This window comes from Carettochelys insculpta, chromosome 9, assembly GCF_033958435.1.
Source record: "Carettochelys insculpta isolate YL-2023 chromosome 9, ASM3395843v1, whole genome shotgun sequence".
Classification (NCBI taxonomy): domain Eukaryota; kingdom Metazoa; phylum Chordata; order Testudines; family Carettochelyidae; genus Carettochelys; species Carettochelys insculpta.
The window spans coordinates 13,146,598-13,172,037 of NC_134145.1; the positions used below are offsets into that span (position 1 = coordinate 13,146,598).

The 25,440-nt window shown below is 52.1% G+C and overlaps 1 protein-coding gene across 1 annotated transcript; it reads left to right on the forward strand.

Annotated features, from left to right (window-relative positions):
• The first annotated feature begins 9,547 nt into the window (after positions 1–9,547).
• On the forward strand, positions 9,548–25,272 carry PCSK9 (proprotein convertase subtilisin/kexin type 9). The gene is made up of 12 exons (XM_075002497.1): positions 9,548–9,907; positions 12,070–12,261; positions 13,731–13,854; positions 14,608–14,741; positions 16,602–16,743; positions 17,454–17,650; positions 18,728–18,911; positions 19,940–20,110; positions 21,049–21,197; positions 21,354–21,534; positions 22,374–22,555; positions 23,518–25,272. Exons 1-12 carry the CDS (start codon positions 9,719–9,721, stop codon positions 23,716–23,718), a joined length of 2,046 nt encoding a protein of 681 aa, XP_074858598.1. The 5' UTR covers positions 9,548–9,718; the 3' UTR covers positions 23,719–25,272.
• The last annotated feature ends 168 nt before the right edge of the window (positions 25,273–25,440 follow it).

Genomic DNA, 25,440 nt, shown 5'->3' on the forward strand with positions numbered 1-25,440 from the left:
CCGGCAGCTGGACATGCCCTGCCTGCAGTGGGTTGAACCAGTCCTGGGATGGTCACTGAAACCTTCTGAGCCCCTTTGGCCTAAATACTGAACCAGTGGGCTCACCAGGGCTGTGAACACAGGGAAACAACATGTCCAGCCCTTCGCTGCTGGCCCTGCAGGTCGTCCTGGGGGGATTCAACAGTGATGTGCCAAGAAACTGGTCCTTGTTTTATCAGAGCCAGGAGAACTGCTCCTAGCCTGGCTCCTGAGCACGAGACCCTCCTCTTACTTCATAACTTGGGCCATGCCTACACTTACAAGCTCACACCGGCACAGCTGTGCCAACACCCCTGTAAGAGTGCTCGTGTGGCCACATCGTGCCAACGGGAGACAACTATCGCTGCTCACGGAGCTGGTTTGATGATGCCAGTGGGAGAGCGATGTCTCTTCCTCCCTGCCCAGTGCTGTGCACACAGGTATTGTTTTCACACCCCTTTTGCTGTCATATGTGCTAGCATGGACATGGGCTTGTTGGTCTAAACCCTTCACACCCGCAGACTGTTACCTGAATTCAACATTTAATCTCTTGGGCCACTAGTGATAACACCTTTTCCTAAGTCCCCTACTGTAGTCTTGCATCAGAGCCTCACAGAACATGAGCATCAATTCAAGATGAACACACAGAGGAAATATGCACGTGCAAGCCTCTTCGCTGCGTTTGATGCATGATTATTTGGGCTCTGAGTGCAAGACTGGTCAGGAAGTTGTTCTCATTAACCTCTGAGGATAGGACAAGAAGCAATGGGCTTAAGTCTCAGCAAGGGAGGTTTAGGTTGGACATTAGGAAAAGCTTCCTATCAGGGTGGTCGAACAATGGAACAAACGGCCAAGGGAGGGTGTGGAATCTCTGCCATTTTAAAGAACAGTTAGACAAACACCTGTCAGAGTTGGTCTAGTTTCTCATGTACTCCTGCTTTGATTGCAGGGGACTGGACTAGATGACCTCTTGATGTCCCTTCCTCTCCTATGCTTCCAGGAAGTGCATTCTGGGAGAGCAAGCATGCACAGCAGCCAACGTTCCCTTTAATTTTCACCATATCTGTGTGTGGAATAAATTTTGTTTTGCATACCCAGGCATGCATGGGTGCGCACCACCACCAGAAACATGCTGCCAGCTGTGGGTGCTCTCCTAATCAGTTGGACAGGATTTGAATCTCTCCTGCAGAGCCACCCAAGCCTTCAACTTACAGGGAATGCAGGACTCAGGCCCCTTGTCTAGTCCCTAAGCTTTGACTCTGTTTCCCTCCCACTGGCATATTCCCTAATCTCACTGCTTCAAGTGTCTCCATCTTTGAGACAGAGACAAATCTTCTCTCTCTCACAGGAGCTGTGTGGGAGTTAATGGAAGCTAATAAGTGCTGAAGATTACTGAGCATGAAGCTGGGGATATATGTACCATTTTTCTCCTGCCAGTTGAAATATTACAAGTAGTAACACAAATCCATGGTTTTTGGGGGGTGGGAAGTGTTTCTGTATAAGCAGATTCAAGAGCTCAATGGCAAAGCTGGCTGCAGAAACCCCAAAGGGGATCTCAACCCTGCCTTCTCTGGCGCACAGTTCCATTATGCATCTCAGCTGGTGACCTACAAGGTACTACTGATCAGTTTCCCTTGGGAGTTTGGTATCCCACTTCAAAGCAAGCAACACTGCTCAGGGGAGTGCTTTGATCTCTGCAGAGGTCTGTGTTTTTCCCCATTGAAAGAGAATTACATAGCAGGGGCCAGCACCCCCAGTACCAGAGTGCTGATGTTAGGGCTCTTGTGATACCTCTGCTCCTTGGTGCCAGTATGAGAGGGGAGCCAGGTACAGTCAGAGAAACGAGGCCTGGCCGTGATGCCCCTACACCACACCAGGCTGATCCTCTGGCGCAGTTTTGGCACAGGGCTTTTGCACCCCAGCATGTTAGAGCTGAAACTGCAGCTCAAATAGAAGGCAAAGGAACAGCCATGCCAAGAGCAGCACTAGGATCAGAATGCAACAGAGCAGAGCCCTACGCCCCTCTGCACGCTACCTCTGCCCTCACGCTGCCTGGGGCCTGCTAGTGCCCACGTGCCTCAAGGGTTTGCTGCGGGAGTTTTGACAACCTTGCTGCCTCCTGCCCTCTGCTGGCAAAGCGCATATTGTCATTTCTAGCGTGCTGCAGATACAACTTCCTGCTTCAGCTTTACTTTAATTCCCTGGGGAAGATTTACCAGCTTCCTGGTTTTCCACAAACTGTTCCCAAATGATTTGAAATTATGGGAAAAATATCAAAATCCATGGCCAGGAAGTTTCTGGTGCACCTGACAAGACAGGAGCGCGGGGCTTGTGTAATACATGCACACTCTGCCTGATCTCCTCCTTACCCCCTTCCTTGCAGGAGACACATCTGCATTCCTGCTTTTCCTTTCCACCTACAGCTGCAGGTTCAGGGTGTAATTTTTAAAGACACTTAGCTCCCAAACTGCCAGTCAAAATCCCCAGCCAGTCAGGCCCAAGGTTTACCAACTTGGACACCTAAACAGCCATGGCCATTTTTGATTCTTCAGGTCTTAATCTCTCTATCCCTCAGCTTCAGGAGGTGCTGTGGAGTAGAGGACAGAGCAATGGATTGGGCTTAGTGACCCGATTGCAGTTCCAGCCTCTGCTGCTGGTTTCCTAGGGGATCAGGCAAAGCCTTGTGCGTCAGTTTCCCCAGCTGCAAGATGGGGATAAGAATATTGACCTCCTTTTTAAAGCGATGTGAGATCCATGTGTAGTACCCAGAGGCACTGAGACCTCATCTGGGGTGAGCGAAGTCTCTGCTCTGCAGCCGTGGCTGAGAGCCAGCTGGCCTTTAGCTCACGTGGTAGAGTGCAGGGCTTTAGACCCTATGCTTGTAGGCTCTATCCCTGCTGCTGGCAACCCAGGTCTGTTGGTGTTACACGTGGATGAAGGGTGCTTGTGCAAGAGTGACATGTTATATGAGGAAAGTAGTAATATCAAGATGGGGAGAGCTAACTTGCCCATGCAAAACTTCTCCTAGAAGCTTGGGGCTTTCTTAAATATGCTCCTACGAGGTCATACTAGAAGCACGTCCCAGTGCATGGAACCGGTAAGCAGGGTTATATGTCCCTTTGGAAGCAGTGAATCTGTGAGCCCAGCAATCATCCGATGGGGCAGGGGCTGGATGCTTCAAGGAGATGCTTGGAGATTAGCTGGGGCTATGGTTAACCTGCAGAGCGCCAAGGCCTAGAGGGAAGTGTAGGTTTTGCTAAGGGCTGGGGGCAGCGAGGTGTCTCCCAGCCCTGTGACGCACCACTCCCCCTCCCCCATTGAAAACAAGCCACTGCTGTACAAGCAGAGACCCCCCAGCAGCCTCACTCCGGGTCCCCACCGCACACTCAGCGCTGCCAGTAGCAGCAAAAGCCCGTGGGGGAAGGGCAGGATGGCTGCACTCGAGGGCCTCGCTTCTGCTCACCTGACAGGACCCCAAGGAGACAGGCCACAGGAGCGTGTTAGCCGGGCCTCATCTCCAGTCAGACTGCGCCTGTTCGGGTGCTGAGTTTGGGCTGAGGAGCCAGGCAAGGTACACACCTCCCGCCTTGCCCGGAGGGATTTACAGCAAGGGAGCTGCTGCTGCCTGCTGGCTTCCAGACCTAGGGACAGCCTGGGGCCTCTCAGGCTGACTTCAGCAGCCAGGCTCACAGCCCCGGTCACTTGGCACCAACAGGCAGAAGCAACAAGTCAGCAACTGCCCAGTTCCCTGCCTGGGAGCAGCCCCAGCAGCCAGCCCCAGCTGAGCAATGCAGCCAACTGGCTCGGAGCCATGGCTCTGGGGCTAACTTCAATGCTCGCCTTGCCTTCTGGCCAGCGAGCAGCAGGGGACGCCCTCCTCCGTTCAGTTGAGCACTGAACTTCCCACACACACATGTATTCCCCTGTCCATCCCCACCAGGCTCCTTAAGTCTTTAATCACCCTGTTCCCTGACATTCCAAAGTCCTCACCTCCAGTCTCCTGCCTGGCATGGTCTCCCTTCTTTACACGGCCTTCCTCCTGGCTCCCCCTCCTCACTCAGCCCTGTAACTCTACCTGCCTGGGCCCAGTCCCTGCTCCCTGCATTCCCTCAGCTCTCGTTACCTGCTCCCTGGACCGGTCAGGAGGCAGCTGCTTCCAACCCACCGAATGCAGGGGCAGACAGGGACCTTCTTACTCGGGCTCCACTTGCAAGGTATGAAGGAAACTGTTAAGGGGCCACCTTAGCTGAGCACAGCCTGCACCACTCTCACAGCAGGAGACAGTGGCTGGTGCTACCAAGGTCTGAACAGGCTTCCAGCCCCAGTGCACTTCCTGATGGGAAGACACTAAAGGCCCCCCTGCCTCAGTCTCCCCATCAGCTCTCCTGGTTTACATGGCTCAACACTCCAGCAATGCCACTGCAACACTCCAGTCCCCTGCCAGGGGGAACAAAATCCAGAGTCCCAGCTCAAAACAAAAAGGCAATGGGCCCAGCTGGGCTTCTCACTTATCCCCTTCAGTGTTATTCATTCTCACACACCCCCCACCCCCCACTTCAGCTCTCATTCCCTCCCCTGGCCAGCCACCCCCTGCCAGAACCTATCAGGTCCCCAGGTACTTCCAAATTGTTCCCTGACAATATCTGTCTTTCCAGCCCATAAGCTCGATCAGTGGTCAGGCCTCACGTCCCTTCAGGCTGAGCTGTTCTCCCACCAGGTGAGTGCTGTTGACCTGTACTACACCCAGCTGAGCAGGGTCTTCTCATTTTAACCTCCTCCTTTCAGACCTGGCATCCCTACAGGTGTGGTGGGGGGTTAATTGGACCTACAGGTGCACATTAACCCTTCCAGGTCTGGGTGGGCCATGAAAACCCTGTCACATCAGCGCTATCAATAAACAAATGAGAAAGCTCCGGCTGCTCTTGACATCAAGAACCACATAATAAAACCAGCCCAGCTCAAAGCTGTGAGGCATGTGATGCTGCCACAAGCCCTGGAAGTGCTGAGCCAGGAGTGGAGGCAGAGGGCTGGGCATAACACTTTCCCCAGGAAGGTTTAAGAACTGATCAATCTCCTCTCCTTGCTTTACTGCTACATATGTGTAACCCACGCACCTGCTGGGTGTGGGTCCCTCGCCTATGTAGTGGCACTTGGACCACTTACAAGAGAAAGACTGGGTCTTTCCTCCAGGTGTCACTAATAGAATGTGGGCTGTTAGGTCCAACTGCAGCAGCTCATACAGTAAGCTCCAGAGGTCCCAGGTTGGGTTCTACCTATCAGCAGTTACATATGCACACTGCTGATGCTGTTTAAGAAATACCTGCTACTAATTGGTCCACACTCACTCAGTGGGGGGCTTACTGCTTAGCTCTCAAAATTTTATAAGCCTCTAACTGGAATAGCCTGATTTTCAGCAGAACTGAGCTGTCACAAATTACATTAAAGTCCATAGGAGATGCAAGTTCCTATCTGAAAACCAGGCCTTTTACACATCAGAACTTAACTACTACGTCCCAAGCCTAGCATGAGCTCCCAGCTCTGCTGACGCTGACAGCCTATTGTTATTTTTAAAGCCGATTGTTGGGCATCTCCCATTTAACACAAGCTCCCTCTCTCCTTGGAGGGGAGGATATTCAGCTTTGAAACTTATTTGCCATAGCCCATGGAGCTGGAAGGGACCTTCAAGAGGTTATCAAGTCCAGTCCTGTGCCCTCTCGGCAAGGCTGAGTACCACCCTGACAGATTTTTTTTTTTTTAAATCTATTTACCTCAGACCTTTCACAGATTGAATTCACAACCCTGGTTTTACAGGGCCAGCGCTCAAACCAGCTATCCCTCCCACTTGTCATGCTCTGTGGACCATGGGAGCCTAGGAGGCAGATTTCTGCACGTGAGTGGCAGCCAAGCAGAAGAAGGACCCAGCACCGTCAGTTTTAGATCTGATAGATATCTCCCAGCCACAGGGGTTGGCTGGGCTGAAAATCTGGAAGGCCTTATGTCAGTTTCAGGATCCAGTCCATTGCTGGGCTTCCTTGCTTGTCAGTTGGCCTCTCAGCCAACTCCCCACTCCCCCAAGAGCCACTGAGCAGACAGCAGCTGTGTGAAATGGTCCCGAAGTAGAACTGGCAGCAAAATGATTTGTCTCCCCTCAGTTACCTGACCTAATTTCTGATGTCACTTGGGCTAGGCCAAGTCGCCTCTTCCGTCTTTTCCTCATTATACAAATTAATTTATTTTAACAAGGGTAATGCTCAAGTCCAGCCCCAGCAGGACACGCATGCGCTTAGGGTTTTAAATCAAAGCCTTCTTTATACCATTTGTTTTTGGCCCTTGAGTTTAGCTGGGAGTTCCTCTCTGCTGCAAAGACCCATTTAATTTCATTACTTTTGCACGTGGATGTCCAAAAGCAGAAGCTGATGTTGCAGCTATTATAAAGCACAGATTTTCAAAGGGGCCGAGGAGAATTTGGCACCAAACTCCCACTGAGTTTCAGTAGGTTTTGGTCTCTAACTCCACTGGGCTTTTTTCAAAATCTCAGCTTAAATAAATATCAAGGTTCCTATTGACCTCAGTGAGAGCAAAATCAGCCCCTTGGGGTAGCTCATTTATTCTAAGGAAATGCTACTGTGATTCTCTTGCAGCTGCTCAGTATGTGCTATTGGGACCAAAGACTGGAAAATGTAAATAAGGTAATTTAAATGTAAAATGTTATTATTTTTTAATATTGCTAGATAACCTGCTCTTCTCTTTAGCCACAGCAGAGCCTAGAGGTGCAACAAGGATCAGGGCCTGATAGCGACAGGTGCTGTACAAACATATAGCAGGAGACAGGCCATGCCCAGAAGATCTTATACTCTAAATAGACATGAGCTAGAGGGGAAAGTAGGCACTGATAGATGATGTGACTTGCCCAAGGTCACCCAGAATGTCAGTCGCAGAGCAGGGAATGGGCTGCAGGTCTCCTGAGGCCCAGTGTATTGAACCAATCTGCCTCTCTAAATGAGCCCTCTAATGATGCTGTATGTTTTACATTAACCTATGGTAAATTTTTGAAGGCTTCCTGCCTCAAACATGCTCTGTATAAATAGCTTGTCCTGCTGAAGTTATTTTAAACATTTCCTAATGGTTTGGTAGCTAAGAAAGCCTGACAGCTGCCCCAAAATATACACCACAACAGTGAAAAAAAGCAGGCAGTGTACAAAGCTTCTGTAAAAAAGGATTAGGTCCTTCATGAAAATTCATCTCATTAGCGACTTGCAACCTCTTCCTCTGAAAATAGTTGTTCAGCTTTCACCTTTGGTTTGCCAGCTCTTTCCCCAATGCTTGGAAAGTCTGTTAGCTTTTTATTATCAGTAACCACAATAAAATATCCTGCGCAGAACATAGTAGGGTTAGGGAGAGATCTCTTTTTCTTCTTTTGTAATGTTATTACACTTGAATGTTGCTAATTCTTTGCTCCCCTGCAAACACAGGGCCCTCACATGGCATCAGTTTTTAAGCAAAATTCCTGAATGAAACTGCCCAAACCAATCCCTGATAAATGTCACAAAAGACCAGCGGTCTTGGCTTATTTCTCAGGAAAGAGTTATTAGTGCTAAACAGCAACTGGCTCTCATGTTATGATTTGCTTAAAACTACGTGTGTGGGTTACAACTGCACCATGATTTTTGTCCTGGTACATGAAGGATACCAACCACCCTCAGCATCATCCTCTGTCCTGAACCTAATCCTGGCCTCCAAGGGAAGGCAGGTGGGGGCTGGAGAATGACCCTGCCCAATACTCACCCTAGGCAGCGGTGGCTCTTGTGTCCTGAGGGGCTGAATCTGGCCTCTGCTCCAGGTGCTGCGACTGCAGCACTGCTTTGGTTTGGCCTGCTGCATTGTGTAACCCACACACCTTGGGGTGTGGTTCACTGTCCCACATAATGGGACCTAGACCACTTACAGAGAGAGCAAAGGAGTCTCCTCTACAGCCGTACCTGAGTGACAGCTGACTTCACAGCTCAAACTGTAAAGGCACCTGCACTGAGTCCCAGAAGTTCAAGTCTGTAGAACAGAAGGGTGATGGGGCCAAATGTGAGCACTGGTTGGAATGCCCAGAGCAGGGAAGTAGGCCCAGGCACATGGGACAGGAGACACAGGATGTGCAGGGTATGTTAGACGCACCAAAAGATTATGGACAAATAGGAACATCATGCTATTGATGATCCTTTTTTCCTGCCACTGCAATCACATTGCCTGTAAATGTTCACAGATTTACACCTGCCCTATTGTGCTTCTTTGCTAAGGACAGTGTGTCGATGCCAACTCCTGGTTCTGGCCTTTCTGTTGTCTTGCATTAATTACTCTGCAGGTTGCCAGTGATGGGTCTGGGTTTGCCTGTTCATGCATTTAAAGTAGCAGTTGTAGCAAAGCGATAACCAAGCTAGGTACATACAGCATGCTATGATGGACTGAGTGGGGTCTCCCAATTTTATAAGGGCACTGTTGATATTTCCTGGAATGGCCTTCGCCTCACTCCAAATGTAGCCATATCTTTGCAGGGAATTATCTGCAAGCCACTCCAGATTTTATGGAGTAGCCATTTTGTCTCCCTGAATTCTAGGGCTTTAGAGTAGATCAAGTGAACAAGCAAAGCTCTGAATCTCTGCCCCAAGGATCATGCAGACCCATGAACTAACTGGTTTTAAGGCTGATTCTTTTCCAACACTTCCAATACTATTTGTGTCTCATCTGGGACATCAGGATGTCCACACAACTGCTGCATGCAAGCTCTCCTCCTCTTGTGTTCTAGTAATGGACTTCATTAGCCCTATTTTTGCTAATTAAAATAAAAAATCTTTTCCCCAGGCTTGGTTTTATTTATAGGACTTGCAGTCAGAAGGCTTGTGGGGGTGGGGTGTGCTAGCTGGCTGCATCTGAGTGTGTTGCTGTTTTAGTGTCATCATTTGCTTATAGCTAGGCTCGGTATGATTACATGACAGGCCTACCCCGCTCTTGGAAAATATGCACTTTCCTGGCATCGGGGACATGTTCATTAATTATATCCTGGATAGGTGGGATCAACTATTTCTTATACGTGGTAGAATAACCCCCGGCAGAGCTGTTTGGAAGTTTGAAATGCACGTACATAACACTGCGCGCACCTTAAAAGTACAAAACACAACAGCGTCTCTTACACACAATCGGTGCTGAGGTGCATTTTACGAGGCTGTTCTCCTGCCTGTATCTGGAGCAGTTGCGCACAGAAAAATCTGCGTTTTTCCTCCTCAAGCTGTGAATGGTGTTTTGTGTGTGTGTATTTAAATACTCCTGTAACATGACGCCAGGAAACAAAAAAGGGGCAGCAACCTGAGCTCAATGGATGAGTAAAACTCCAATTAATGTTTAACAACCAGAATGGTCCGATGGGACAATAGTGGCGTGATCCGGCACATCCACGCCCAAAAGATTTCGGGAAGCACAGGAAAGTGTGAGGGGCGGGAGGTGGTAACACGGAGCGAGTGTGCGAGGGGAGCACTTACCATTCGCTAAGCCTCGCCCGTCGCTGGCGGAGCAGAGCGCGCGGCTGCCCAGGCTCCCCACACAGCTCAGCCCGCGCCGCGCGCCCCCTCCAGCCGGGTTCTAGGCTGCGCCGCGCGCCCCCTCCCGCCGGGTTCTAGGCTGCGCCGCGCGCTGCCAGGGCTCTCAGGCGAGCAGAATGGACCGCCAGCGCCGCGCGCTGCTGCTGCTGCTGGGCACGTTGGCGGTGCTGGCCCCTGGCCCCGCGGCGGCGGAGGAAGAGCAGGATGAGTACGTGGAGCTGGTACTATCCTTCCCCTTGGAGGAGGAAAACCAGACGGAGGTCGGGAAGCTGCTGGGCTCGGCCTCTTTCTACAGGACCAACAAGGTGAGCGGCGGGGTGCAGGGGGCAGCAGCGGGTGCCTGGAGCTTTGCCGTCTTGGCTTGTGCGGGCGGGCAGGCTAGGACCTCCGGCACTCAACCCCGGGCTGTGGGGGTCGGGTAGCCGCCGGGTGCAGGAGCCTGGGAGCGGCTTTCCGGCGCTGTTGTCGGCTGTTTATGAGCCCATCCCTTACCTGCCAAGTGCCTCAGTTTTCATGGCTCTTGCAAAGGGCTCCAGCAGCGCTGTGCGTGCGGCGCACATGCACAACACTGCAGCAGCCCCCTGGGGCCTGGTCTCCCTCTCAGCGTCGGGGCCGCGGCTGCTGCAGCGGGGGGCGCATGCTGCAGCACCCGCCCCCCATTTCCTACTTAACGGCAGGATTCTTTCCCAGGATCCACCGTCCCCCAGCTGTTTCCCTGGGGTTTAGCAGGATCCAACTCTCTTCCTCCCCCATCTCCCTTTGCCCGGGGCAAGACCTCCCCCACCCCCGCCAGTAAAACGAATAAAAGGAAGAGTTACAACTAATGAGGAGAGCTTTGCAGGCTGTAGGTGCGCTGCTGCTTCTCCACCCAGTGGAAGGATCGGCCAGTGCTGTGCTTGGGGTGAGGGACAGAGGGATCTCGGCATGAGAGCCACTGACCTAGAGGTGACAGGCCTAGAGCCTCTTGCTTGTTTGGCCAGAGGCTGCTGGGCCCTGGACAGCCAGAGGAGTGTGAAGATGCCAACTTCTCCACCTGATCTCCCTGGGTGGCTGCGGAGACCCCTGGGCCTTGTGGCAGCCAGAGAAATCAAATAGAGGCCCGTGCCCCCTTGTCTGGGCAGCAGCTTTGGGCAGTGGCATGTGGAGGGCTCCTGCTTGAAGTTGGGGGGGAGCTTACGGAGGGCACAGCATGGTGTGGGGGCTCACGGTGATTTGAGATGCTAACCTGTTGCAGCTGTGACAGGCTAGTGCTGGCGGCTGCTGTGGGTTTGGCCGTAGTCATTTGTCTCCCATCTCTTTTGGGAGCAGGCTAAGCCCCTGGCCCTTGAATCTTCCTAGGCCCAAGTGCATGACTTTGGAAGAAGAGCTGCGAGACCTTTTCCTTCCCCTTGTGGAGGGGGAGATTTGGCAGCAGGTGGGGGGCTGATGAGTGAGGCTTGGAGCTGCAGGTGCAGAAGTACCTAAGTCTGAAGCATCCTGGCTTGCCCTTAGGGCAAGGGAAGGTTCTGGTCACTGAGGATGGAGTTGAACACATGGAAAGCAGCTGGGTTGGTCTCCCACTCACTGACCTATGAGGCAAACTGTCCACTGAACCCCCATCCTGTTGCCTTCTACCCACTGCCAATCTCCTCTCCCTCCCCATTTCCCTTGCAGAAAGCTGCAGTCGCCTGCCTCCTTACCGTGATGAATTGGTGATTTCACACTGGGGCCTTGCTGAGATGTTTTGCAAGAATAATGCAGCTGCCACAGCTATGGCATTGAGAGCATCTGTGTCCATGCAGATTAATAAGAAGTGTGGGGCATTTCATGCTCCTGTTAGGCTCTGAGTGAGCCTGGCACCTGCATCCTCCCATGAGTACTTCATCTGCCGACTTAGTGTTACCATATTTGAACTTTCAAAAGAAAGAACACCCCTGAGAAGGAGCATATCCAGTTATATTAATATTATAATATATATAGTATATTGATATGTGACTGGGTAGACACTGATACAGAGACACTCTCTCTCACTGGTGTGCTCTTTTTTTATATGGTAATCCTACCTGGCTGTTTAGCATGAATCTTGCGGTATTCAAGTCTCAGCTCCTGGAGTCAAGTGATTAAGTCCAGATCTGCCTTTTTGTTTTGTTTTTTAAGTTTCTGTCCCATACGGTTGCAGAGGAAGGCTTGGAAATGTGAACAAAGTGCACTCTGCAGACTCAGAAATCAAAAGGCAAAGAAAACCCAAATTACTTTTAAAAACTCTCATAATTGTAAAGCCAATCTCGTGATTTTTGAATGGTTGGGGGCTTGCAATGCAACACACAATTCTTTCCTTCTGCTCATGTGCAGATCCCATTTCAAAATGAATTCTGCTGCACAGATTAAAGTAACAGCTGACGCAGCCAAGCTTGCGGCAAGAATTTGAACAGCAGTGTTGCTCTGTGAGGGGTGTCTGGCTCTGAAAAATCTGCTTGTTTAAATCTAGGACATGTGGAGATTACCCGGACAGTACATAGTGGTGCTGAAGGAGGAAACTCATAAATCTCAAACAGAGAGAACCATCCGTAGGCTGCAAGCTGAAGCAGCGAAGCATGGCTACCTAACCAAAATCCTGCACATCTTCCAGGATCTGTTTCAGGGCTTTGTCGTTAAAATGAGCAGTGATGTGTTAGATATGGTAAGAGGATGTTGCATAACTGTTTTCAACCTGCATTGGTTTTGTTTACTGTTCGGGGGCATCTGGGGTAGGGCAGACAGTGCGGAGAATATGGTTTTTTTACTCCTCCCCCGCTCCCCCAGTGGTGATAGTTTGAGGCAAGATTGAAAGGCAGGCAGGAAACCAGCATAGGCTGGAAGTAACAGGATCAAACCTAGGGAACATCTGTCTGCCTCGCTAGTGAGAGCATCTAGAGTTGCAAAAGTAAGAATTCAAATCCCAGCCTCTCCATCCACGTTTATAAATCCACATGCCTCAGGGCGGAAACTAATCCCCAATTTATGGGATTAAAGAAGAAACTTCCTGTGGGTTCATTATTCCATAGCTGTCTGCATGAGGGTTTGTGTAACTTCCTCTGTAGCATCTGGTACTGGTCACTGTCCAAGACAGAATCTCGATTAGGTGGAGTTGGGTCTGACCCATCTGGCAATTCCATGGTCAGACTGGAGAGGGACGGAAGTCGCTGTGCTGATTTTGCCTACCGGCTTTCTGATGCCTGCAGCTTTGCGTGGGATCTTATTGATGTTTGAAACACATTGTGAAGGGTGGGCCTGGAACAGTCAGAAAGAATCCATGGAAGGCAGATCCAATCAGGAATCCGAGGTGGTGCAAGTTCCCAGGGCTCCACCCACCTGGCTGGATACAGACTTGTGGCTGCTAGTTACATGTCTTTCCCGATCACAGAGCACGTAGAAGTAACTTGCAGTTAAGCTGAGATGACACAGGGCTGTGGGATTTCCACAGGAGAAGAAGCACGGTTGAGGAGGCAGTTGTGCTCCTGTGTGTTCTCTCTTGATTGGCGTGTTGCAGATCTCGGAGGCTGGGCTGGTCACAAGTTTTCTGTTGTTGCTGGATTAGGACAACCCTTTGGCAGTTGCTGACATGGACATCAGCAATTGCATCTCCAACTGTTCCTGGTGTCAGAGCTGCCTGACTGCTGCTGCGGGGCTGCGGCAACTCCCAGGACTGGCAGCTGTGGCTGGGCAGCTGCTCCCAGGGCTAGGGTTGGGGCTGAGGCTGGGGGCCTGGGCTGTGTGGCTGTTCCCAGGACTGGGGCTGTCCCAGTGCTCCCGGGGCTGTGGCTGTAGCCACATGGTGGCAGGGCAGGGGCAAGTTAGAGTTCCCTGGGGTGGGGGCAGGACCGGGGCCAGTATTCTCAGTGGCGGCTGGGCACTGTTGGGCGTGGAGGGGGTGGGTCTGGGGCTTGCCTCCCCAAGCTTGGCATTTTTGTGCTGCTCATGTTGGGCATTATTGAGTGCTTGGCTCTCATTGGCTTCAGTGGTGCAGGTCAGAGCCCTGGCCTGGTTCAAGGCCATTGCATGAAGAACATCTGAGAACATCCCATGTTGTTCTCATTCTGCATGGTGTGCACCGAGTGCTCAGGAGATATGGGAGCAACACACCATCTCTGTGATGTTTCTTTTGCACAGGCATTGAGGCTGCGGCACGTTGATTACATTGAAGAGGACTCCTATGTATTCGCTCAGAGCATTCCCTGGAACCTCGGCAGGATTTTCCCGGCCCAGTACAAGTCTGGCAAATACAACCCTCCCAGTAAGGGCTTTAGCTTTCCCCTTCTCTGAGTTTATTTTAAGGAGAATTCGTGGGGCAGGAGGTGATTTCCAGGGGCAAAACTACCCCCTCCAATTGCATGCAGAGAAGATAAAAAATCTGCCCAAATGTAGTTCCAAGTGTGGGCAGGAAGGTGGGAGAACATGAATGTGAGCCACAAACTTTCTGTCACCCCAGTGGCTCTTGGAGGTTTGGAAGCGGGGCGAGGCCAGGAAGGGGACTGGGCCAATCAACTCTCCATGGTAACCTTCCTCTCCAAATCTGGGATACATTTACCTTTTGAGGACAGGGCAGGTTGGCATCATCTGGAGCAGAGCCTCTTGTCTACATTGTTTTCTCCTGCAGCTCATTAGTCCCTTTCATGCTTTGATGGAGTGGAGAACAGAAGAAACCACTATTGCTAAGGGCATGGGGGCGGGGCAGGGGGATCTTGCATAACTTGGGAGCTGGGACCTGTGGGCTTGCAGAGTTTGCAGAATTGGGCCCTATATTGGCCCTGGATGGGTGCACTGTTGTTTCCCTTACAAGCCACTGTTGACAGGCATTGATAACTTGGCTGTAAAAATGCAGCCATGTGGCTTGTTGGATGGCAGTGCCTAGAAAACATGTGTGTCAGTGGCCAGAGTGCCAGCCTGATGAAGGCTACGACCGCTCTGGTTGTAACCGTGTGCATGTATTTTGAGGGCATTGCTTCCATTCACGCTTCTGCGCCGTGGTTTGGTGTTTATTTGATAGACAAAGGAGAGTTGGTTGAGGTTTACCTGCTCGACACCAGCATCCAGAGCAACCATCGGGAGATAGAGGGCAGAGTGTTTGTGACTGACTTTGAGAACGTGCCAGAGGAGGATGGCACGCGCTTTCACAGACAGGTGAGCGAGGCTCCAGGCTCCCTGATAGTCTGGGGAAGGGGAAGAAGAGCGAGCAATGTCTTGGTACGAGGGGCTTTAGGGTCTCCAGTGATGCACCACCTTGCCAGGAGGAGAGACTGTCGTGCCTAATGGAAGATGCTGTCTGGCCAGGGAGCCAGGCTAGATAGGAGAATGGGAGTATGAGGTGCCCCAGTTACAACTCCCATGACGGGGCGGAGCAGCATGTCTCAGTCTGAACTTCCGGGGTTCTGAATGCTGGTTTTCAAACGTGAGCTGCAAAAGCCACGTGTTCTCCGTGTGTGGAGGGGGGAGCGCTCATTTCCCAGCCAGTTCTCCCGCCAGCCGGAGGGATGATTACACAGTGACTGGAACGCCAGCTGCGTGGGGTGTTTCCGCTCTGTTGGACAAAGGATGCCAAACATGGCTCAGATCTCTAAGCCTCACCCCAAGCACAAGGCTGTATGCTGTTGTCCTGCTGGGGTGGAGAGGGTTAGTGGTGCCCTGCCTGCTTTAAATACACCTGCTCCACCCGTTTTGCATTTCTGTTACGCCGTGTTCCATTTGTGCCCATTCCAGCTAGACAGCTTTGTTCAGCAGCATTTAATCTTGAACTTGTGCATGAAACACAATGTTAAGCCCACCAGAGAAGTCTGGTGCAGGCATGGCCTCTTGTCCTTTGTAGGGTTCCTTTAGCCAACCTTCTGAGTCAAAATTTTTAGATGGGGTGGATCACAGCTCCAGGAACCCCTGAATTCTAACATTCAAGGTTGGCTGAGGACTTGCTGGAGGACCTAGGGCAACGGCTCTATGCCTCAGTTTGCACATCTGTAAAATGGGATTGGTAATCCCTGCCTCATAAAGGTACTGTGAAGATTGATTAGCTAGTGTTTGCATATGGGCTGCTTCACTGCTGCATCACTCCAGTTTTACAATTGTGTCACATCAGTGAACTGGCACTGGTGTAAACCCATACTGATGCTGAAGTGAATCAGTTATTCTTCACCTAATTGGCGTATATCGTACTTACTCACCATCACATCCAATAGCCTGCACTTAGAGGTGGTTCATGGTGGGCACTTTCTGAATGGGAAGTAGGTTATCAAAAACCAAACAAGGGCCGTGGTGATGTAAGAATAATACGAGCATTCCAGACGTAGGGCGTCAAAAGCACGCCGGCACCCTGCCCGATTGCCACCGCGGTGGGTCTTTGCCCACTACTACTGTTCAGCAAAGCCAAGAGACTCACAGGCCAAGAATGTCTGAAGCTCAGATGTCGCAGCCCAGGGCCTTCAGTGGGATTGGAGGGTGCTCACCAAGGATGGTTCTGTGGATAACAAGACTCTCTGGAGTTAATGCAGAGAAGTTTGAAAGGGATAAACTTCATGTTTCAGGGCTTAAGGGTGAATCTCTCCAATACCAGGGATAAGCACCTCACCTTACTGGGGGGCAGACTGGCCTATGTTTTGCACCTTCTTGGGAGCACATGGTGCTACCCATTGTCAGAGACGGGGTACTGGCCTCAAGGGAGTATTGGGCCAGCAATTCTTGCGTTGTATGGAATAGATTTTTTTCCCCTTGCTTTAGAACAGCAGACTCAGGGCTGTAGCTAGTAACCCATTCCAGAACCATTAGAAAGCATTCAGCAGCTGTGCCATCCAAAATGGTGAATATGTTGGTGGTAGCAAGGGCCTGATCCTGCACATGCTGACATCACCATAGGGGGACTGATGCATGTCAGTAGAATTACTAGGGGGTATGAGAGTGTTTGCAGGATAGGGCCCCTAGTGTGTGTATTGGTGCCAGTGCAGGGGATGGCTCTGGAAACATTTGCTGTCTGGACTGACTTCCTCTCTGTGGCAGGCCAGCAAGTGCGACAGCCACGGAACCCACATGGCCGGGGTGGTGAGCGGCCGTGACGCGGGTGTGGCTAAGGGAGCCAGTGTGCGCAGCCTTCGGGTGCTGAATTGCCAAGGCAAGGGCACAGTCAGTGGGACCCTGATTGGTGAGTAATAACCATCTCCAGGTGTTGTGTCCAATTTAGGAGAACTTGCTGGGACAGCTGGGATCTTAGGCCCAGCCGATTCAACACCCACTGAAAGCCGGCGCCCATTGGCTTTGAGGGAAGTTGGCTCAGGGCTGTGGAGCCAGATTTAGAAGTGTTCCCATGTAAGCACCTCCGAAGTGGATTTCAGAAGGACCCTGCACCCCATCGGCTGAGCTCTTCAGACCTTCAGCTCCTCACTGACCTGCATCCGAACAGCTGGTGATGGGGCAGACATGTCCTGAGCGAACAAGGGGTTCACCACTTTTCCTAGCCTCCCTGCCTGGGCAGTGGCTGCTGAGAGAAAACTGGGCTGGGCCCCCAGCATGGTAGGGCTGGGCTGGAGTTTGGCCTGGCCTGGCCGAGGTCTCTCTCTTTCTTTGGATTGTGTTGAGATTTCTAGTTACTAGTCCCTGGGAGGAGAGCCGCTTGCGGACGGCACCACTTCTGGGATTGTGTTGACTCAGGCCATGAGCACGCTCACCCGCACGAAGCAACAGTTGCTGCTTCACTGAGTCCCTTTCCCTGTATTTTGTTGCTAAGAATGTTCACATGAAAAGGATTTTGCTTCTTCCCAGCAGGAACTGAATCTGGCTCCTAGTGAGCCGGACGCGAGCGAGTCCTTTAGCAATGTCCTTTTCTGTGATGTTTCTTTTGTACTTGATCAACAGGCCTGGAGTTTATCAAGAAGACCCTGACTGCCCAGCCCTACACCCCCTTGGTGGTGTTGCTGCCCTTTGCTGGCGGCTACAGCCGCGTTTTGAATGCAGCTTGTCGGCTGATGGCACAGACTGGGGTGGTGATGATTGCTGCAGCTGGCAACTACAAGGACGATGCCTGCTTGTACTCCCCTGCATCTGAACCGGAGGTATGGGGCCGGGGCACTGTGCTTTCACAGAGCCATTGAGAGACTTTCTATTCTGGACTCCGCCACCGTTAGGAGGTTGCCTGGCCATTTGACCAAGGCATGTCTCCCCATCTGTGCCTCAGTGTCCCTGGGGTTGCATGGGGAGAGCAGTCATTTCCTGCCCTTTACACAACACGGGCAATGGGTCAGAGTCCCCGCCGTGGTGGGTGTGTTTGGGGTGGGAGGGGGGAATAAGGAGCTTTCCTACCACCCTTGCTCAGGCCACAAAAGGCCATGCAGTCACGCTCCCTGCTCTGGGGGGAAATTCAGACCATTCTGCTGCTTCTCTGTAGCTCCCTAACTGGGATGGTAGAACGCCCCTCCCCCACGCCTGGCCACTTTCCTGTGTGTTGTGTTCAGCAGGTGCCAGCTAGGGCTGTCCGTGCGCAGGACCTGTCAGCGCTCACGGGCCGTGCTGCCGCTGTGCTCCTATAGTGCAGACAGTCAAACGACTGCCACTCCCAGGCCTTGCCCCTTCCTTGCTGGCTGGGCACACCACGCCTTGATGGCCAGTTGGCTGGTGGCTGGTAGAAAGCTTGTGCATGAGGTAGAGGCTTATTGTCTGAGGCAGTGTTATTAGGCTGGAGTGTCCTTGATTCGTGTCATGTCAGTACCTGCAGTCCCCAAAGCACATCAGTCCTGCTAGGAGGAGGTCTGCAGTCCTGGCTCTGCCCTCCCTTGCAGCAAACTTTGAATCTCTCTGGAGAATGTCATGGTCCTGGTGCATTACAAAGTCACCAGCCCTGACAGGGGGGCATGGCTCTGTGCTCCTGTTACTCAGTGGCCACCTTCCAGGAGGCAGAAGGAACTGTACAGACGGAGGTGGATTTGTTTGGGAATGTTAATGCAATTACATGCCCTGGAGCTCTCTTTCAAAACGATCTGGTACTTACGTACAGCTGAGCCTGAAAGCACAGCGTAGTACCCTAACTTCCCTCTCATCCCAGACACTCCTGTCCTTTTATTTAAATTAGATCCAAGTTAACACACATCACTGCCGAGGGCCCAGGTGACCTGTCGTTACGCTGTCTCCCTTAGGTGATCACTGTCGGTGCAACCAATTTCCAGGACCAGCCAGCCTCCATGGGAGCCTTAGGAACAAACTTCGGCCGGTGTGTGGATGTCTTTGCCCCTGGCGATGACATCATAGGGGCCTCCAGCGACTGTAGCACCTGCTTCACTTCCCAGAGTGGGACATCCCAGGCCGCTGCACATGTAGCAGGTGAATTTGATTTTTTTAAGTGCAGCAGTAGGCTCAAGCAGGGGTGGCTGTAACCATGTGCCCAAGCAGGGTAATACGAACCGTCCCCAGCAAAGCACGTTACATTGACTAGAACAAGTGCAACCCTGGGCAGGAATGGATTCTATCACACCTTGGGAGTGCAGTTAAAATAGGAGACCTAGCTCCTCTGATGGGAGGAGCGGCAGCCCTAGACTTGCGAGACCTGTGTTCAGTTCCTGGCTCCGTCACAGACTCCTTGTGTTACCTGGGGAAAGTCACTTACATTCTCTGTGCCTCAGTTCACCATCTGTGACTGGGATAATGGTCCTTTGTGTTGTATGCGAGCTCGGTGGGGCAGGGACCATCGTGTCCTGTTATGTTTGTGCAGTGCTTAGCACAGTGGGGGCTTCTAGGCCCTGCCGTATAATACATGTCTGCTGCAAAGGAGCCATAGTTTATTTTCCGTTAACAACCACTGGGTACATCTTCTCTGAGGGCGGTGCACATGTCGTGTGTGTGACCTCAGTATGGGTCTTTGTCTCCCACTAGTGGCTGATTTACAAAAGAGGCTTGGGAGCTGGGGTTGGTTTTTAGCTTGGGAAGAGGAAGCTCCTACTTTTAGTGCAAGCTGTCTTGGGTTCAAATGCTCCTGATGATCCACAGTAGGGGGTCATGTCTCTCTTCCCCCCTTTCAAAGGGGGTGGCTCTGACCAGAAGTAGCTGTGCATTCACTTGGCTAGCATGCTACTGAGGATGCAGCGGAGACTGGAAGTGAACCTGCTGTGCAGGGCTGATGCTTGAGCCGTCCCCTTTCAGATAAGCACATACAAGAGTAAGGATGACTTTGATTTTGATGAGGCAAATGCGCACTAGGGTTGCCAGGTGTAAGCTGTGTCGAGAGCTTTAGAAAGGCTACCCTAATCAAAAGCAAACCTGCTGCCACATCCCTGTCTTCTCCAGTGCCTGCTATGTGTTTTCACATTTCAAACAGCATTTTGAAGTAGAACTGGCATGTGCCTCTCCCCTAGGCATCACAGCCATGATCCTGAATGCTGACTCTACTCTGACGTTCTCCGAACTCAGGCAAAGGCTAATTCACTTCTCCACCAAAAACCTTATCAATGAGGCTTGGTTTCCTGAAGACCAGAGGCTGGTCACACCCAACAGAGTGGTAGGACTGCCCAGCAAACTCCTAGCAGGTAAGTCCCACATGCTCCAGAGTGCAGCTGGGCTGCAAAGGGAATGCTGCAAAGTGACAGCCCTGCCTTGACAGTATGGCTGAGCTGTGCACAACAAAAATAACCCCCATTTAGAGGCTGGAATCCTCCTCTTGGGGTATGTCTGCCGTGCAGTGAGAAACCCACAGCTGTTTAGTTACAGTGCAGATGTTCGAGTGACGGAGCTGTAGAGCTCAGGCCTTAAAAAGCCTGTTAGCACCAGCCCGAGACAGCAGACGCAGGCCAGCTCTGGGTTTTTAATTGCGTCGTAGACACAAGGTATCCCTGGTGACTTGGCTGGGCTGGATTTGTGCAAAGAAAGCCAAGTTGCCAGATGTCTGGTTTTCAACCAGAAAGTCCAGTCAGAATGGGAAGCTGGTGGTATCTGGTTGGCTTCACTGACTGGATACCAAAAGTCCTGTCACTGGGGGCAGGGTGGCACGTGAGGTGCAAGATCAATCCACACCAGTCCCTGCTTAGTCAGGGCCACCTGCATCTTGTGGGCAGGCAGGCTGCAGCCCCATTGCAGGCCAGGTGCCAAGAGAGCCCAGTGAAGGGAGGGAGGAGGAAAGGATGAAGCCATTTGGACAGGATGGGGTTGAGCAGGGAGGGAGCAGGGGGGTTGTAGGCAGAGCGGAGGTGGTGGTGGGCGTCTGCTTTATTTGCAGAGATGAGAAAATTGGCGAGAAATTGTGTGTGTGTAGAGAGCGCGGTGGGTGTGGCTCGCCTTTTGCAACCTCCGGAGGCTCAGCTCTGTGCGCTGCTTGGGGAGGAGCCAAGCCCAGGCTGTCATTTTACCTACATTTGTGAACAAATGTGGCCCCTTGTGCGTTCACTTGGCTCGTGTGCTACTGCGGATGCGGCGTAGACTCGAAGCGAACCTGCTCTGCAGGACTGATGCCTGCGCCTTCCCTTTTCAGAGGAGCAGTTGTACTGCCGCTCTGTGTGGTCTGCCCAGTCGGGGAAGAGGCACTCTGCCACAGCCATCGTGCGCTGCAGCGGGACCGAGGAGATGCTCAGCTGCTCGAGCTTCTCCACCAACGGCAAGCGGCGAGGAGAGCGTCTTGAGGTGATGCCCCACCCCAGGGAGGTCTGGGATGCTGTCAGAGTTGTCCCTGGCAAAATAGCACGTGTAGGAAACAACCTGACGGCTCTCGCAGCTCCCCTGAGCAGGGATTCAGGGAGTCAGAAGTGCTGCCTTACCATGGGGCTTTCTGAATTGCAGGTCCATGGAGGCAGGAAGCAATGCGTGGCTCACAATGCATTTGGTGGCCATGGCGTCTATGCAATTGCGAGGTGTTGCATTTGGCCCAAAGCTGACTGCCAGGTTTACACCAGCTCCCAGACTACAGGCGGTACTTCGACAACTGGAGTGGGCTGCTCCAAGGAGAACCACGTTTTGACAGGTACAGGTGGCTGTCTTGCTGACGACAACTAGAGCAGTCGTATTTGACTCAGCCTTGCCTGCTGCTGGGAGGCTGGCCTGGCCCATTCTTCAAGTGAGAGACCTAATTTAAAGGAACTCTCAGGAGCCTTGGGATTAATTCCAACTGGATGTAATTTAATGAAACAGCATCTCCTCCTACCCATCCAGTCGCATGTGCCATCAGAATTATCCTACCACAGTCACTTGGAGAGTTCAGTTAGTATGTGTAAAGTGCTCAGAGTCCGTAATTAATTGACGTGCATGATCTTATTTATGTGCCATACAGGCTAGTTTGATAGTTCCCAAACTAAATTGCCAGCTGGCGCTTTAATCTCAGCTGTTCCCAACACTTCATACTCTCCTCGCCTGGACGATTGCGACACACGCTCCTTCCCTTAGCACGCAGGCAGGTTCCTTGGCATCTCTTGCTGTTAGTTGTTGCTTCCAGTTACTGGGCGGCTGGAGGTTTGCAAAATGAATCCTCTGCTGGCCTTGGTGTTTAAAATGAAACACACTGCTCAGGTCAGCAGAGAAACGTTTATGTCTCCGCTTACTGGCCAGAGTGTGTTTGTCCACATGTCACAGTAGCAACGTTGGTTTGGCTGCCAGGCTCCTGCTCTGGAGCGGCCCCCATTGGTGATATCTGGGAGCATTTCACATCAGGATTGAGGTGCACTGGCAAAGATGCTGCCCCTGCATCATTCCCTGCATGCTGTTTTCTGCTTCCTGGTGTTAAGAGAAACTGGCTTCCCTGACGAGTCGTTGCTCACAAGAGCAGGCTCTGCGCGCTTGCCTGGAAGTGTTCTGTGTTGTTGGCAGGCTGCAGCTCCCACTCGCTTGCGGGACAGTTCAGTGACACCGTCAGACCTGTTCTTGGGTTGGAGACTGGACAGCACCAATGCATAGGTAGAACGGATGTGACTGTGCACACTTCTTGCTGCCATGCCCCCAGCATTGAATGCAAAGTGCAGGAGCACTCGCCCATGGGCTTCCAAGAAAAGGTAAGGCAGAACCAGCCAGTGTAGCCACGGGTGGCAGTAATTTGTAATGGGGGAGCCATTCCAAGGATTTGGTAAGTGGTCAAGGGCCACACTCATCCATTATATTGATGGAGATGTGCAGTTTGGGATGGAGGTTGGATGCAGAAGGGAGCCTGGGGTGAAGGAGGGGGTTGTGGGACCTGGGAGGGAATTTGAGTGAAGGAGAGGGTTGAGACTTTGGGGAGGGTACTGGGATGGAGGAGGGGACTTGGGGTCTGGGAGGGGGTTGTGACCTGAATCAGGAGTGGGTGCAAGGATCTGAGTTGTGACTGGAGGTCAGAGATTCGGGGGTAAAGTGGGAGGAGTTACAGGACAGGTTACATGGGTAGTGGTGCAGGAGGCGCGCAGGGGGATGGTTGGGAGGGAAGACATGGGGTGCCTAGCTGGTTCCTCAGCCAGGCTCCCTGCCTTCCATGCCCCCACTCTGGCTGCAGGGGCCCTGCGTGGCTGACTGAACTCTCCAAGCCTGGAGTGAGGGAGGGGTATTTTGTACACTGCCTGTCCTGCAGAGAGGCAGCTCCCAGTGGCCAGAAACTGGCCAATGGGAACTGCAAAATTCTGCTGGGTTCAGGGGCACCACATAAAGCCTCTTTCTTTTCCCCAAGGCTTGCAGGGTTCAGAGACCTGCTCTCAGTGCAGAGGGAAGGCGGCTTAGGCAGGGAGCCAGACAGAGGCTCAGGTGGGCTGGTATTTTGCCCATCCCGGGTGTAGGCATTTTCAGAATCCTTTTTCTGTCTATTGAAATAATTCTTACCATTTTCTAATGGTTCTTCCAGCTCTCCCCAACCCTCCCCAAGGCTGCTTTATTCTGCATCACTCCTGCCACTTGAATACATGAAGCTGTCCTTGCTTACCCTCTGTTCTCAGTCTGACCCATACCTCCATTTCCCCACCAACAGTGGTTCTTTCCCTCTTCCTGGCAGGTGGCAGTGTCCTGTGATGCTGGTTGGACCCTGACAGGCTGCAATGCTTACTCCTGGGGTCCTGGCACCCTGGGTGCATATGCTGTGGATAACACTTGCGTGGTAATGAGCGCTCTCCATGGGAAAGGAGCAGCAGCCATCACCATCTGCTGCAGAAACAGACACGCAGAAAATGACAAGCAGAGTTCCAACTATAAATGAGGACACTGCCTGTGCCCACAAGGTGCTCCAGCTGAGACGGAACCGACATGACACCAAACAAGGCACATTACCAAACCACCACCTTGCCAGAGCAGAGGTCACTACTCTCATGTTGGTCCGGTCTGATTGGGATTGAACAAGAATCACTAATTGCTTGCAGGTGGGAGTCATAACAGCTCTACAGCATAAGGGCCATTGGTGTCTGAAAACACTCAGTCCCAGCTCCATCAGGATGGGAGGGTTTTTTTTTAATTTTCTTTTTTCCGCAGGGCCACCTAATTTACCGCATATGCATTCTAGTGGGGTGCTATTGGACAAGAAGTCCTGCCAAACAGTTTGCAGATGTGATTTGTTTCTCTTAGCAGGCAGCATGGTCATAAATTCGGTGTCTATCAAGGGTTTAGAGGGGGACCCAAGGTGATGTATTTTACTGTAGCAGATCTGCAGCCCCCCTTTTGCTGTTCTCCACTGAGTTGGCTGGGTACCTTTGTCACCTTGCCACCATTCGGCGAGTACTTGTTGTACCACCTCATCCTTTTTCTGCACGTTGGAACAGATTCTCTGTCCTGCTATGGCCCTGGGACCAGCTGAGACAGTGAGGGAGCCAGGAAGTGGTGTCACGTGGCCCTTTCTACACACTCTAGTGAAGTGGTGTCCAAAAGAAATTTCTGGATCTCCACAGGGCCCCTCCCCACCCAGGCACGCCCTCCCTGATTACTTATTGAATCCACACTGCAGCTGGATTCTGCCAGGGCTGGAAGAGCCGCCTCTACCACTGCCGCCACTTGCTTGTCCCACCATGTGGTGGGACGTGTGTGTGGAGCAGACACGTGTGCAGCTCTCCTGAGTCACATTTCACCACGTTGCTGCCCTGCCTCTGCATGTGGGGAATGGGGGCGTATTGGACACTGGCTCTAGTGCAGAGAGTGATGGGGGTGGGGAAGCTGTGGAGACCACTGTGCAGAGATTCTTACTCCCAGAGACATTAAAGCTGCCCAAGTGATCTGCTCTGCTGCCAAGGCTGATAATCAGGGATCAAAATGTGCCTTAAATAACCCCAGATTCCCCTTGGGCTGGGACTTCATTCACACTGGCTCTCCTGGAGATGTGGCTGGTCCCTTGCTGCCTGATTTGCAGATCACCAAAAACCCCAGCCCCGATTTTAATTTTTGTTGTTGTTTTTAGTAAATTCTCCTAGTTTTGGATCATCTGGTAGCTCCTTTGCTCCAAGCAGAGCCTCACGTGCCTTACAAACCCCAGCCCTAGCAGCCACTCACAGCATGGGCAGCGCCATGGACTCCTGCACCTGGCTCCCGCTGAGGTGGATGAAGCTGGTGCAGAAGGAATTCTCCCTTCCCCCTGAGGAAAGCCCGCCACTGAAGAACATTGGAGAGTTGCCCACAGGGGCCGGAATTTGGCCCAGGCCTCTACCATGTCTCCTAGCTGGCTGTTCTTTACCTGCCAGGCCATACCTTCCCCACGACCAGGTCACTTGGGCCGTGTCTACACGTGCCCCAAACTTCGAAATGGCCATGCAAATAGCCATTTTGAAGTTTACTAATGAAGCGCTGAAATGCATATTCAGCGCTTCATTAGCATGCGGGCGGCAGCGGCGCTTCGAAATTGACGTGCCTTGCCGCCGCGCGGCGTGTCCAGACGGGGCTCCTTTTCTAAAGGACGCCACCTACTTCGAAGTCCCCTTATTCCCATGAGCTCATGGGA